At 30.8% G+C, this 15,928-nt stretch overlaps 1 protein-coding gene across 1 annotated transcript; it reads right to left on the bottom strand.

Annotated features, from left to right (window-relative positions):
• Positions 1-3,744: 3,744 nt before the first annotated feature.
• LOC143069429 (eukaryotic translation initiation factor 5-like) lies at positions 3,745-15,534 on the bottom strand. Its single transcript, XM_076244059.1, has 12 exons — positions 15,418-15,534; positions 15,174-15,307; positions 13,825-14,050; positions 12,681-12,762; positions 11,150-11,322; positions 10,442-10,558; positions 8,469-8,633; positions 7,338-7,502; positions 6,173-6,337; positions 5,141-5,305; positions 4,774-4,911; positions 3,745-3,988 (listed from the first exon to the last, which is right to left on the bottom strand). The coding sequence occupies exons 3-12, from the start codon at positions 13,897-13,899 to the stop codon at positions 3,896-3,898; spliced, it is 1,338 nt and encodes a 445-aa protein (XP_076100174.1). The 5' UTR covers positions 13,900-14,050; positions 15,174-15,307; positions 15,418-15,534; the 3' UTR covers positions 3,745-3,895.
• Positions 15,535-15,928: the final 394 nt, after the last annotated feature.

Here is a 15,928-nt window from a genome sequence, read left to right as displayed (position 1 = left end):
ACATGTATGTATGTTGAATGAATTTATATTAAATTGTTAAAATATTTGATTTTTCTAATAATTTTACTATACAAAAAAGACAACCTGAATATATAGGAAACACTTACAAACTATATACCTAAGTTGGAACAGACTATACAATTGTATGCTCATTAAACCATTAGTCTTTTTTGTTTTCTTAACTAACAGATAATTGGTAGAATTAAAAGTGGGCAAGGAACAGGTAGTAGAGGACGCCGAATGGAGGCCGCCATACAGTTATTGACATTGGATTATAGTAAAATAAAGTTAAACAGTTAAAGGAAGTATAGATGAAAAAAAAAAATTCAACTATTTATTTTATAATTGTATTCAGGTATCAATAATGAAAAGTACTATTTCAATATGTATTTGCATCCTATTTGTTTTAGATTTAATCTTTTTTACCACCAAAAAACGTAAATATATGGAACAATTTTGAATGGTGACAAAAAAGGGGAGTTAACTCCAGTTGTTTACACACAGTGTAACTATTTACGACCTAAAGCTACGGTAATTTGTGTTAGTTAACTGTGTTTGAAACCAAAGCTGTCAAGTGAAGCCATGCACTTAATGGGTCACTTAATTTGACAGTATACACAGCTAGCTACTTTTTGTTCATGGAAGAACTACGAATTGGTCAGTGTTTCAAAGGAAAATCACTTATGAAATCAATCTGAAGGCTAATAAATCCAGGTGAAAACGGGTCATTTTCGGAAATTCCAGTGTTATTCAATGACCAGGCGGGTGTCCCGGGTGATCCCTCAGAACTGTGAAATTCTCAGGTCACACCCGCAGCATACGGGTCAATTGACAGGTATGCAATTGTAGTAAAAATAAGACTGTCAAATGCATAATATTTGTAATTTGAAGTGTGAAACCAGATGCTCCGCAGGGCGCAGCTTTATACGACCGCAGAGGTTGAACCTTGAACGGTTGGGGCAAGTATGGACACAACATTCAAGCTGGATTCAGCTCTAAATTTGGATTATGATTAAATAGTTGACACAGCATAGGTTTCTGACACAGAATGAATGTGGTCTAATGAACTTTAAAAATTTTTTTTGCCTTTGTGCAATTCACTATGCTGTTGAATATTAATCCTCTCAAAAAAATGTTTGAAGAAATTTTCTTTTCATTTATGAAATCTGAAATGAAAAAAATTGACCCCCCAATTTTTTTTTCACATCCCCCTTTCCCTTATTTCAAAACTGATCTCAATTCAAATTTCTAATGAAGTTTGCAACAATAACTACTCATTTAAATACATCATAAAATATTAGAATGTAAAAAAAGTGCTTGTTATCACTGAATGGTAAAGATTGTTTTAATCTATCAGTTGGTAGTAAAAGTGAATATACATTGTATAATGTATAAAACAATGATTTAAGTTGATTCAACTACTATTCTGGACAAAGAAAGATAACACCAATTGAAATCCAATTGGAATTTCTTGCTATTGCACAATATTGTGCAATTAGATATTTCTTTCTATTGTGCAATACTGTGCAATTGAAAATATTTGCTATTGCACAATACTGTGCAATTGAAGATTTCTTGCTATTGCTGAATACTGTGCAATTGAAAATTTCTTGCTAATGCACAATACTTAATATAATAATTTTGGATCCTGATTTGGACCAACTTGAAAACTGGGCCCATAATCAAAAATCTAAGTACATGTTTAGATTCAGCATATCAAAGAGGCCCAAGAATTCAATTTTTGTTAAAATCAAACTTAGTTTAATTTTGGACCCTTTGGACTTTAATGTAGACCAATTTTAAAACGGGACCAAAAATTAAGAATCTACATACACAGTTAGATTTGGCATATCAAAGAACCCCAATTATTCAATTTTTGATGTATATTTTGAAAAAGATCCAAAATCATGTGTCACAGTCAATACACACTTATTCATGTATGTATGGTCATTTATGTGTTGAAACGAAATATGCATTACGTATTATATCCAAGGACACATTTCTGTTTACTATTTCTACTGGTTTGTCTAAATATGATTACATAATATGAAAAAGAAAGTGTCCGCATTTACACTACCGGAAATAATATGATAGCTGAAATGCGGACAAGATTTTTTGAACACTTTTTTGGCTTGAAATTTAATGTTGAAGACAACTTTGTAAAAGGCATGTGTATCTGTTAATGGTATAATACAACACAAGAGAAATATTCAATCAACAAGTTTATTTTGTTAGTACAACAGATCACAGACATTTAACAAATTATGTTTAAATCAATCTGTCCATTTACCAAATAATAACTGATATATCATGTAAACTGGAATGTACAAAATAACTATGTGATCAGATAAAATTTCTAATTAAATCAGTGAAAAAAACTTTTATTAAATTTTGAAATTGATAGTAAATAAAGAAAGAACTGAAAAGAAGCTAAAACCAAGTATGTGTTCATTCCAGTTTCTCAATTTTTGGTATCACCACTTTTTTTTTAAATCAGGACTTTTTTATGCAGATGTACAATGGTTTTATTGTTGTTCAAATTCAAGCATATTCATATATTCCCAACATTAAAAATAACAATTTAAAACCATAATGTCTTAGTTGTTTCTATTTACAATAATGGATACACTGACAAAAAAAACATCATTTCAATAATGGTTATTTTGACATTTAAACCAGGTTTGAATATACCATTGAAAATTTTTGTTTCTGGTTAAATCTTTATTTCACTTGAACAAGTCATTCTTGTATCAAGATTGAGAAATTTCTACTGCCTCAAATTAATCGTCATATGTTCTATTAAGATTTGAAACTAAGCTAGATAAAACACGTACATGAATTATGAACAATATCTTCTCAACTTGCATGATGAAATCTTTTCAAAGGAAACCTGGAATTAACAGCACAAAAGTACAATCTATTTATCTGTATTGTTAATTTCAATGGTATTTTAAAACAAGTTGTATTTTGACATTGATGATGTATAAAAATTGTCAAATGCTTTGTAATATACAAACATGAGCACACAGAACTGACAATCAGATTAAAAATATTCTGAAACATCTGATTATAAAAATTCGTCATTAGCAATGCAACACAAAAGCAAGATATGAGAAAAAGATCTCAAATAGTCAATCCTGACATACTGGACTGTCAAAAAGTATGATTTTAGAATTGACTGTTTCAATGTTGATTTTTGTCTATTTTAAAAACTAAATCTGAAACACATGCTTCAGACAAGAGACTAGTAAAGCAATGAAGTATTCAGCCACTGTAGCAACTATTTCGGCCATACAAGACCTGTTTAAGGATGTACTTAGGTGAGGTTAGGTAAAAATTAAGAAATTAAGAAATTAAAATTGATACTATAAGCTGGTAGAGCATCAATTAAGGATAAAGATAAGCTAAAAATATTGATAGGTCATGGACCTCCTTTTCCGAGATATTTGAGATTTAAAATATGGCTGGAAAAGGCTGACTCGGACTTTTACCTTATATTTGCATTGGTATTATTTGGGTCTCAAAACAATAAAAAGAAAATCAAGAATCTTCAAAAATTTGGTAAATGACCTTTCATGAGCTATTATGTCTAATATGAAAAAATAAAAGGGAATAATGGGGCAAAATATTTTACATTGTATTGTATGGAAAAACACCAAGGAGTCCGAACATTTGACACAAATTCCAAAACCTCACCGGAGTACATCCTTAATGTAGCACTTATCAATAACAAAGAAATAATAAATCTTTCAGGTTTATCAAGACCAATATACAATTTTTGATTTGTTGAATACATGTTTATCTACACAAGAAAATATCCTACAAGAGTTTGGGTTATAAGATATCTAAAGTTGTTTCCCTTTACAATTTACAAGTCATCACACAGTTGTGTCCCTTAAATAGCATCAATATCAAAGTCGTCTTCTTCTTGTTCAACTTTCTTTTCTTCTTTCACTTCTCCAACTTTACCAGAATGGGAATACACAACCTGTAACACATAAGATTAACATTTAAACTCTAATTTGAAATGTAATATTAACAGATAAATGCATTTTACAGTACATAATAAGGACAATAGGATTAACAATAGGTGCAATAAACGACTTTGCAAACTTTATTTTAGGACTAACCAGTGCTGTTTAAAATGATTGTCAAAAGTTAGCTGTGACTTTTATTTAAAAATGTGTATATAGTCTTCCTATATTGGCATCCATTTTTATATTTTGAATAGCAGTCACCTAATTACGTGTTAGTATAAATGGTATGGATGAGATTGTGGGGGTCCACACATTCAGTGGCAGCAAAGGATAACAAGTAACAAAGGTCTGAATCAGTTATATAAAAAAAGAGCCATGCTACAACTGTTTTCAAAAATTTTAAGAGAATACTTTTGCCACCATGATCATACAAGTTTAAACTTTAAGAATCCTTCTTTGTTCTGTGGTTTCATTACCACTCTTGAGATACAAATTGTGTGGCTAAAAACAAATTAAAAATTGAATATTCATTCAAGTAATATAATTTCATGTATACTTTATATGCAGACTTATGCAAAATCATGAAATCAAATATCCATTAAACATACTCTTCCCCTCAACAGACAGATATTAGTATCCATTAAAATAAATGAATCTGCGCTAAATCACTTATATTATACAACACCAGTAGTTTCAAAATTAATCAAAATATATATTTTGTCGAACTCATCTAATGGGGCACAAAACAACCACTTAATAGTCCTATTCTTGTTGGTTTTAGTTGACTTTTTTTTACCTCTACATTTTCATCATCCTCATCCTCCTCGTCACTATCACTTTCCTCTTCCTCCGCCTCTTTCAACCACCTGATGAATGGCTGAGACTTGTTGTGGATTTCTTCTGCTAATTTCTTGTCAACATATTTTTTAGAAACCTGAAACAATAAAATTTTCCATTACAGTTTTGCATCTTACTTGTATCTAGAAACTGATTCCATTTTCTTATGCTATTGCACTTAAGTGTATGTCATAATTTCATTTCAATAAGATATTGCAACTGACACAATAACATTAAAGGTTTTAAAACTTTCTGTTGATAAACATATCTATCTTTTCAATTTAAATTCGAAAATAATTATGTTCAATATCAACAAATCATCTTACCTTGTCTCCCCAATCAATTAGGACCTTCTCATCAAGGATGTCAAAATCATACAATGTCTTCAGTATGTGTGGCATCTTGGGTAACAAATCATCTTTGTGGACACCAACTAACTGTTCTAATCCTCCCAGTAAGTACTTCTGGGCTTTGTCATTCTCATAACAAAACTGAAAAAAAAAACCCACAATTAACTATTAGCAATGGACCATATTTTTTTCGTTTCTTGTCCTGGTTCTAATATAATCATAATATCTACCACTGAACATCATATTTCCTTGAACAATTATTACTTAAATTAATATTAATATAGTCATAGTGTCTTCTATCCAGTGTAGACTTGTTTGTTTTATCACATATCAAGATACAAACTCTGCATGGCTTTAACTAATATTTTGATAAGGAATGGTCTTGAGATTTGTACATAAAGGCAATTATAAAAACTTTTACATATGAAAAGCATCTACATTTAATGGCTACTTTGAACTATCTAAATTTTTGTTCTGTTTAATGTCTAAATCATTCAACAATTTTTTTTTCTCATGTTAATGTGACCAACCCCGTGATTCTCTGAACCATCACTTAACACAGTCCATGGATATTAAAATAAATGTTTCATGTAACAAAATTCTACAAGACTCCACTGTATATATTTAAGAATTGAAAGCTCTTTTTTGTAAATTTATTGGGGTGTAAAAGCGTTGACCGAAGTACATTTTGTATGAAGCGCGGAAGCGCTTCATATTTAAAATGTGCGCACGGTCAACGCTTTTACAACCCTATAAAGTTACAAAAAAAAGCATTCAATACTTATAATTACATTTTTACCTATAGGATCATGAAAACACGCCTTTTATCAAGTTTTTATTTCATTTACCTGTGCACTTTATTTTGGGACCTCGTGTCATTATGAATGAGAAGTTTTATTGGGTGACACAACTGCTTAAGGAATAACACATGATGTGCAGTTAGCCAATCAGAATAACGTATTGTAATGAAACATACATCTAATGTAATTATTGAAACATATTATATACCTTGAGAAACAAAACTTTATACTGTTTCAGTTGTAGAATAATTTTGTTATTCAATAGAAGTTCAACAAGAACCATGGTAGCCTTATCTTTAACTTCTAGTCTCTCTGCTTCACTAAAGATATCCTTCATAGCTCCCACAACACCCTCACTGCTGTTAATTTTATTCTACAATACAAATAAATGATAATGTTTAGTTGATATTTATAAATTAAATACTTTCAATTGCTTTATATTTATATTAGTTCGTATACCTTTTCTTCCCTTTCTGTCAGTACTTTGAATTAAAATAAAACAAGATTTTTTTTCCATTCATTGAAGAGTAGTTATCAACTACATATTGTTAAATATGTTCCTAAAATAAATACATTGCTCTCAGATGATTTGATGGTGTTTATTAATACCAACCAATAACATGAATAAGTCTTATTCATTGTAGTCTTGTCAACTTAATCGTTTTCAGAAGGGTCATCATACATAAGGCCACAATAAAAATATTTTGGTTTGCCCAAACCCTACCCAAGGTTAAGACAGTGGGTAGGTAGATAGGCATTTTTTTTTTTTTTTTTTTTTTAAAGAAATTGAAGTATCAGATGTTAATAAGTCTTCATGCCTATCTGATTAAAAAAAAAACTTCTTCAAATCAGGACAATAAAAGAATTTGAGTAGGCAGCTTTTTTCTGGGTAGGTAGGGTTTGGGCAAACAAACCTATTCTTTTTTATGGCCTAAGATTTTCCATATAAACCTCTTTAACCATTGATATGTTAAATTAATAGACCACCCTAAAAACCTTAGAAGTGTGTTTCAGTTGTTTAAAGAGAGGAGATCAAATGGCAACCCTACTTACTCAGAGTTCGCGAAAAGTGGTGGTCCTCAGGATTTTACCACCAAAATTTTGAATAGGACTGACACAATTTTAGTATTAATAGCGACGACCAGCAGATTTTCTTCAAGGACCACAAGGGGAAAAAAAGACTTCGCGAACTCTGCTTGCTAGTAAAATTTTAAGGTGCATGATTAATGCTCCAGTCCAATATCTATTTTTTCAGAGTGAAACAAAATTTTTCCTTTTGTGGCATGAAGTATGCTATTTACACAAACTATGATAAACAATAAACATTAACCTTCGTATTCTTTAGAATTTATATATGTGTGTTTAATTCCTACCTTCACAAAATGATAAAAGATATTGAGTCTTTCCTCAATAGTTTTCTCCAGATCATCAGTAAATGCCATTTGTTTGGCAGCTTCACTGAGTTCCTCCATTCTCTGTTTGACAGCATCTTCACTAAAGTCTTCTCCCCAATCTTCATCATCCTCTTCCTCGTGATTCTAAAATAAAGAAATTTATTTTTTCATTCAAGTGATTACAACATATTTGCATTATAAAGCCTACATGTACCCACAAGATATTATGCAGTTAAATATATACATCTGTACATATATTGCTTACATCTACATCATTTAGACTCTGGTGGATGGTCTCATTGACAATTTTACCACATCTTCTTATTTACATATGCAAGTATGTAATTTTTTTATCTAAATATTTACATCAGAGTTGACAGTTCAATCATCAGATTCATGTAGGGGAATCCAACATAAGTGTCTCATCATTTGTATAATAGGTAGGAAGGTATATTTTTTAATACAATATTCTTAATTGATTATATGTTTAATAAAGATATATTCTAACCTTTTAAAAGTACTTTACCAAAAGTGTCCTTAAATGACCTAATGTTAATCATTTTAACAATGTTCTTTTCAAAGTTGAAACTTGTTTAGATATATGTCTATACTGCTACCAGCCTTATTAAGTGTTGTCCAGTTATAAAAAGGACTATTGTTAAAAGTGTCGACAAAATAAGCAAGATTTACTTGTAATAGTCTTATATCAGGCCAAAAAAAAAATATATGTCTGTTTCCTGCTTCCAAGGCAAATAAATCAGGGTCGGTAGGTCGGAATTTTTTTTTTTTTTTTTTAATTTTTTTTTATTTTATTTTTTTTTTATTTTTGCACTCCCTGTCAGATTTGCAGTCGGTTACATGTCATGTTTGGTTAGGGTCCTGTACCCCAAAATGATTTAATCCCTTTAAAGAAGCTTTAATTGAATAATCCTCCCAGTGCTGACATTTTTTAAACCTTAATTGTAGCACATTTGTGACAGACATATATTTTATTTTGGCCTCAGCATTTGGAAAAGAAAGGATAGATTGTGAATGCACAAAATGCAAAATTTCAGTTGTACAGTTCTTGTTATTTTAAGCTGACAACATTGTAAAAAGCTTTAAATTTACCTTAATTACTGGAGCATCGATGATGCCACCACTAGCTCTTTGAGCAGCCATTTGTTCCTGAGTATTAACTTCTGGACTTGCTCTATCATCATCTTTCTCCTTGTCAGATTTTTTACTCTTCTTCTTTTCTTTCTTACTTGCTTTAGTTGGAGTTGCTGCTGGATCCTATAAATATCAATAAATAAATATAACATCATTTTAACTACAGCAGTTTTTTCTTCGTATTTCAGTATATTGTTTCAAATGTCAGAGGACAAGAATATTATCTGTACATGAACATGTAATTGTAAAGCACAAAAGTAATGAAGATTTTATCATCAGTAGGTAAAAACTTAATCAATATGTCAATGATAGAAAATGCTTGTGTGTTAGAAACATCATCTTATCCTTAAATAGGCATAATTGTCAAAAAAAATCATTCAAGTTCAGGGCTTTCCCTTAAAATTGAAGTAGAAGGCTCAATCTAAATTATAGGCGGCTGTAACATGCGTTCGGCGAAGCTTTACGGCAGGGGGTCTGGCATAAATAGAGCAAAATCCTGCATTCTCGCAATTTCCTGGCACCTAATTTCATCTTTCAAATGACCATTTTTTATGTATGAAATTAAAGAACGAATAAATTTCGTTTTTTTTATTTATGTTATAGTTTTTTTTATTTTCATTACCTTATGCTTAAAATTCATTTACTTATATAAAAGGAGTTTTATTTATTAATAATCCGGTTTGTTAGAAATCTTGATCGATTTATTTTGCATAACTACGTGCATTTGTAAACAAATGACCCCCCTTTTCTCACTAAAGACTGTTACGCGTACTTAAATCATACAATTATTTCTCAAGCATTGACAGAAAATTGATATATCCTCTGATTTTCTCTTTTTTTGTAAACTGTTCAATAAATTGGATAAAAAAATCATTTGGAGATGTCATTGATTTGAGGTCGAGTCGACAATATTCTACTTTCGTTTTTGACCTTGATTCTCTGAACACCACGTGGGTTTTGAAAAATGAACTTCAAAACATACTGTTTTCTAGATTCTGAACAATATGAAACTACACTTTCTTAATTTGACTGATATTATTCCATAACATAAGATTGTCATCCTATCTGATTGTCTTCACGTTTTAAAAGCCAACGAGCTAATGACCATCGGAACGTTTCTATTGTTATCGTTCAATGACCCCCGGAACGTCTCTTGTTATCTTTGAAAATAAACGATGCATTCGGACTTTAAATAGACAACCAATCAGTGACCTGAATTCATGTGAACTATATTTAGCCCAAGGTAAACACTGACTTTTCATCCTTGTTTATCGTGACCGCGACAATACGTCTCTCGGTTGCCTGTAAACATTTGAAAAAGATATTTTTTTCTTTTTGAATTTATATTTTTGTCAGTGAAGTAGCCAGCACTTGAAGCCACAGTAAATGGCGGACTTCCGCCGGCTACCGGCTTCAATGGAAAGCCCTGAAAGTTGTGAATATTTTTTATAACATTTTTTATCTGAAAGATTCTTCATGACAAAAATCGGCAATATATCAGTCTCCATAAAATGAGTTCTCAGTTAGTTCTTTCTATCCTATTTCCTATCTTGAGGATTATTTCCATATCAGATGATAATTAATGTCAGAAACAAACATGTAAACAGTTTTCCAATTGTAGTTTTACCATGTTTAAGGGATTCTTGTTGAAAAGGTGTGAAATTCTCTCAAATGTGTAAATAGTATGCAGTGTGAAGTCTTACTATATCTGGAATATTTTTATGATAAAGGTGTGATTTTTTTGTCAAACTGACTGTTTAAATGCTATTCAGGTTGCAGTCTTATTGTGTACTGATGATACCATGTTCCCCATAATACCTTATAGCACAATGGTGCTATCTAAAGATATTTCGTAATAGAATCTTATGTATGTGGTGCTATTTTTGAACCCATGATGGTGAATGAAAACACGCGAGAGATTTCTTGCTTACCATATCTGGAGGATTCTTGATGATAAATGGTGTTAGTTTATGTCTCATATCAACCATTCCATTGTAACCACAGGCAATACATCTTTGTCCTATAGTCTGTTTCTTCTGGGACACACTCTAGAAAGGTACAAGAAAAAACAAATATATATTAAGGTTGATTGCATCATGATACAAGGTCAAAATTAGAATGTCATATTTTCAGCCCCTACTCTTAAAACAAACAAAAAGAATTAAATCCTGCAACAAACTAAATAAATTTATTATTTTACCATTTTGCATGTTTTTATCGGATAGCTGTAGTCTGTATTATATTTTACGGCTAATTAATATCAAAGTATTGAATTGGTTGATCAGAAATAAACATAATTTTACTTTTCGATACTTTTCCAAACATTAAATTTCTAGAGGTTAAACAGACTTTGACAGAGAGCAGTTTTCAGAATGAAAAAAAAAGTTACTTAAGTTGGAGTAATATTTCTCAAAGAGAGGTCAGTTGGATCATGGCATCAGCCAACTGTGACTGGTTAGTATATTTCCCTAATGAATATTGATAATTGGCATTTTTATACTTTTCAAAAATAAGAAATTTCTTAGCAAACAATTTTTTGTAAGAGTTCTAAATATCAAGCCCTGCAACTTTAATTTCCAATTCTTTTTACATGTTTTACAGGGAGTTATTGTGCATAAGAAATATCTACTGATACATACCAATACAGTTTCTGGATTATGGCATTCTGGACACAAGACAAACTTCTTAATAAAGATATCCAATAGTTGTTGAAGTCTAGGAGAATCATGTGAGCCATTAACAATGAATCGGTCATTTTTCAAATCAACTTGAGTTTGAGCGCCAAGTTCACATCCAAAAAATTTGGTTGTATCTGAAATACAAATTTGAAACTGACATGAATAACACATTTTTAAATGGAGTTTGTAATTTGATTAATTCAAAATTCAACATCATGAATGCCAAACATTTTAAATTATTTGATGATCATGAGAAACTTATCAAGTTACTAGCAGAAAATATGTTCTCAACCAAATTCGAGTGCTGAATTATTTAATAATACAATGTATATTAAGATTCTCTATGAAAATAATAAAATAAAACTTTCCTTTATCGACTCTTTCAGTTGTTATTTTCACTTCAATTTGTAGGCTGTAAAAAAAAAATAAACAGCTGCGCCATGAGCGCATGATACGCCCGACGTCTTGTGTGGAAGTTTTATGCAATAATCATAAATAGTTTGAGAAAGTTTTAAGCAATAACCATATATTATTTTTAAGACACAGCAGGACATGTGAAACCCCCAACCCTGTTTTTTTTTTTTACAAAAAACTAAATATCACTAAAATAAAATTTTGAATCAAAACCAAAAAGTATACAGATCTTTAGATTAATATAACAAGGAAGTGTGTAAAGTTTTAAGCAATAATCATAAATTATTTTTGAGATACGGCACGACATGTAAAAAAAACCTCCCCTGTTTAACAAAATACTCAATAACTCCAAAATGAAGTTTTGAATCATCACCAAAAAGTATACAGATCTTTAGATTAATATAACAAAGAGGTGTGTAAATTTTTAAGCAATAATCATAAATTGTTTTTGAGATACGGCACAACATGTAAAAAAAACCTCCCCCTTTTTTACAAAATACTCAATAACTCAAAAATGAAATTTTGAATCATCACCAAAAAGTATACAGATCTTTAGATTAATATAACAAAGACATGTGTGAAGTTTTAAGCAATAATCATAAATCGTTTTTGAGATATGGTGCGACATGTGAAAAACCCCTCCCCCTTTTTTACAAAATACTCAATAACTCAAAATTAAAATTTTGAATCATCACCAAAAAGTATACAGATATTAAGATTAATATAACTAAGAAGTGTTTAAAGTTTTAAGCCATAATCAAGAATCGTTTTTGAGATACGGTGCGACATGTGAAAAAAACACACCCCTGTTTTAGTTACAAAGTGCCGTAACTCAAAAAGTTTTAATCTTATTTTCACCAAAAGTATACAGATCATTTGACCATCATAAGAAACAACTATGTTAAGTTTCATGAAATTTGGATAAGTCGTTCTCAAGTTACGGTGCGACATGTTTATGCCGGACAGACGGACGGATGGTCGGATACAGGACATTTGTATACCATAATACATCCCGTCAAAATTTTGACGGGCGTATAAAAACTATTTCTCCCGTACTTTTATCAAATGTTGTACTTACATGTTGGTGGTCTTGATAAAGCCTTTGCAACTTCAGGCATGTTGACAATAACTGTTTTAATTCCATTCCCTTTCCCTTCGACCTACAAAATAGAAAATGTAAATGAATAATTTAATACACAATATATTGAACAAAAAAATAATTATCAATTAAATCTTTAGACGTTCAGTAGTCAGTACCAGTTCATTCAATGGTACATGCATGTCTAAAGAATACAAGGTTTTAACTGAGATATTTTTATTGGTTCTTTGAATTCCTTCAGTCAATTTGATTTCTGGTGCTGACACTTCAAGGAACTATTACTCAATGGTCTAAAACAGATATCCAATAATTGAAGTCAAATTTTTAATTTATTTTTATTTTTAAATAATTTTTTTAAGTACAGAATGCTCAATTTTCAATTTTATAATTTAAAACTTGTTTCTTCATTTTATTTTGTGTACACTACTTATGTTATGCTCACTACTCGACTTACAAAATGTACTAATCCTGGTCTATTTTGTGTTTCAATTTCAATTTCAATAATGAGACATTCATTTGAATCAATTCCATAAAAACTTTTTCATTTGTGTACTTCTTTGGTTGTTAAAATTTACATTGTAGCACAGTATTACTGTTAAATATTTGAAAACATTTTTCTGTCTGGCCATTCACATCTGCAATATGCTGTTTATTCAGAAACAAAGACCTCTATTTATAATAATACAAAGTAAATATGACTGAATTCTGATTATATTTATATTAATAATACTTATATTTCCGTTCTTTTTCTGTAGTGTATTTAAGGGAAATAGAGTTACAACACGGATAAATTTGATTGGAATTATCACAATAAACAAATAAGTTGAAACCTTTATTTTCTCAATTGCAAATGGCAGGGTTTGAAATTAGCAGGCGCACTCGCCAATGGCCCCTAAAATTTGGTGTTGGCTACTTTAATTTCTGCTTTTCATGTACAGGACCTTATATGTGGGCTACAAAATTTAAGCTGTGGGCTTAAATTGCCAGTCCTAAATTCAATCCCTGATTGGTCTCGTTTTTCACAAGAAATTTTTTTGGTTGCACATATGGTGTAACGATCCTAATTGATAAGTTTTGGTCACGAAAAAGCCTAGAAAAATATGATACAATCCAGTTTCTTTACCTTGGCTATGATCCTAGGCATCTTATAACGGTAGAACGGGTCATTAATGTCGCTGTTGATGTTGATACTAGCCATAATGATATTAAATCTTTTATACTGTTTTTACCACTCCCCGTATAATATAAATGACAACAAAATCTTTGGAAATTCATAAAACTCAATAAGTGACTAATAGTCCGATTGTGTTCTTGTGGTTCAATTCTTCTCGAGTGCCACGGCAATGGCCCTGAAAAAATAATAAGAAAATCTGTTTCACAAAAGCTGGAATGAGAGAGGATTGATACAGGTTCGAATAGTATTTTATAATGCAGCTGTCAAATTGAAAATATTTTGCAATAAAGCATCTCTCAGTAAACAAACCAGTCTTAACAAAAAGACAAGTCAAGATTGTAAGTATATTTCAAAGTGCTTTTCTCTTGGCCTAAACGGGCAATTGACTTATAACTCTGCCATGTCAAAGGAATGAAATTTCACACTGGCCCCTGATAATAATATAAAACCTTGATAAAATAAAGAACTGTTCTTGGTAACTAACCTACAATAAAATAAAACTTACTCTTTGATATCAATAAGGTGTTTTATAATTGAAATAATTATGAGCCTATTAGTACTAGATCAAGTCACCAAATTTGACCATTAAAGCAAGCTAGCTCAAAAAGACAACCAAAGGATGTACATTTCTGACTCTGAAACATGAATCCTTGTTTATGACACCCAACTATACTTGACAAGTAATTTTTTGATAGGAGACATGATGTATAGCAATCCTACTCCATGAAATAAATAAAAATGTACCTTTTACTTAATTCTATGTTTCCCATATGGACACATAATTTTAGTCATGGTAAGGTTGTGTTGCCAGTCAAAATTGTTTGAACTTTACTTATACTATAGTAATAGTATTATATGATTATAAAACAATAATTAAATTAATGGCATTTGAATTAAATTGTTGACATTTCCCATGTTTCCCACTTAATATTTTATAACTACCATTAGGTAATACATGTTTCAAGTACAGAAGTAAACAGCTCAATTATAATATTAAATTTCCAAACATCAACCAGTCTGGACATTGTTGAAAAAGTAATAAATCAAACAAAATATTTAATAACACAATAAGGTGAGTTGGAAATAAATATTAGAAACTCGGTATTATTCCACAAGGTAAGATAATGTTTTCACAAGGTCTTGCTGTCTGCTACGTGTCAGCCAATCCCATTTCATGATCTGCCCACGTGTTACACGACTGTACAGTATGGCGCAATATTGTGACATCTCACCAACTTTCTGTTTCAATAAAATAATTAACAAATAATGAACTTCAAAATTATTTAAAATAAACTTACTGTCTAGGCGCAAAAACTTCATACGACTAATGATTGCTGAGGTAATGAAAATCTGGCGTTTTGCCTGGGAACTAGCAACTCCCAAATATGTCAGCAAAATTTCCGTTAATCTGCTTCCCGTGGAATACCAGAATCTGAAAAACAAAAGAAAACGATGTAAAGTTTGTGTTGATGAATTATTAGTATCAAATAATAACATTTTCCAAAGTTTTAGACGAAAATTTGTTCGTAGACCACAACCGACCTTCAGTGAGTTCTGGTTGCGCTGATAATGAAAATACCCGGATGACGTTGATGTAATGTGTTCGACTGGTATTTATTGGATTATCTATAGAGCTGAGAACACAGTTTTACAGTTGCGGGTACCAGACATTAGTCGAAAGAATGTGGTATGACTAAACGAAAGATTTTTTGTATCATTTAAGAGGGGGAGGGACGTACGTCACATACAATAGTTCAATATAAAAGTTTATTATTTCTATATCGATCCAGGAACCGCCAGTGGGAATCTACGTTATTAATCGTCGCTAATAAAAACCCTTAAAATGAATTACAAGTTTGAGTACAATTATTATGTACAGTGGCTATTTTTCCGGCTTGCACCACGGTTTATTATTTCAAAAACAACCTTAATCCAAACTTTGTTGATTTTAAAGCTATGTGATTGATTTTGTTAGATTGTATCATGTTTTATCTAATTGATATCGTTATCATTTAGAATGCATTATGACGTCTCAATTTCCATTGAAAAAGCA

The sequence above is a fragment of the Mytilus galloprovincialis genome, chromosome 3 (assembly GCF_965363235.1).
Source record: "Mytilus galloprovincialis chromosome 3, xbMytGall1.hap1.1, whole genome shotgun sequence".
NCBI lineage: Eukaryota > Metazoa > Mollusca > Bivalvia > Mytilida > Mytilidae > Mytilus > Mytilus galloprovincialis.
Note: the sequence above shows the minus strand (reverse complement) of the source record. Positions and strands in the feature narration are given on the sequence as shown.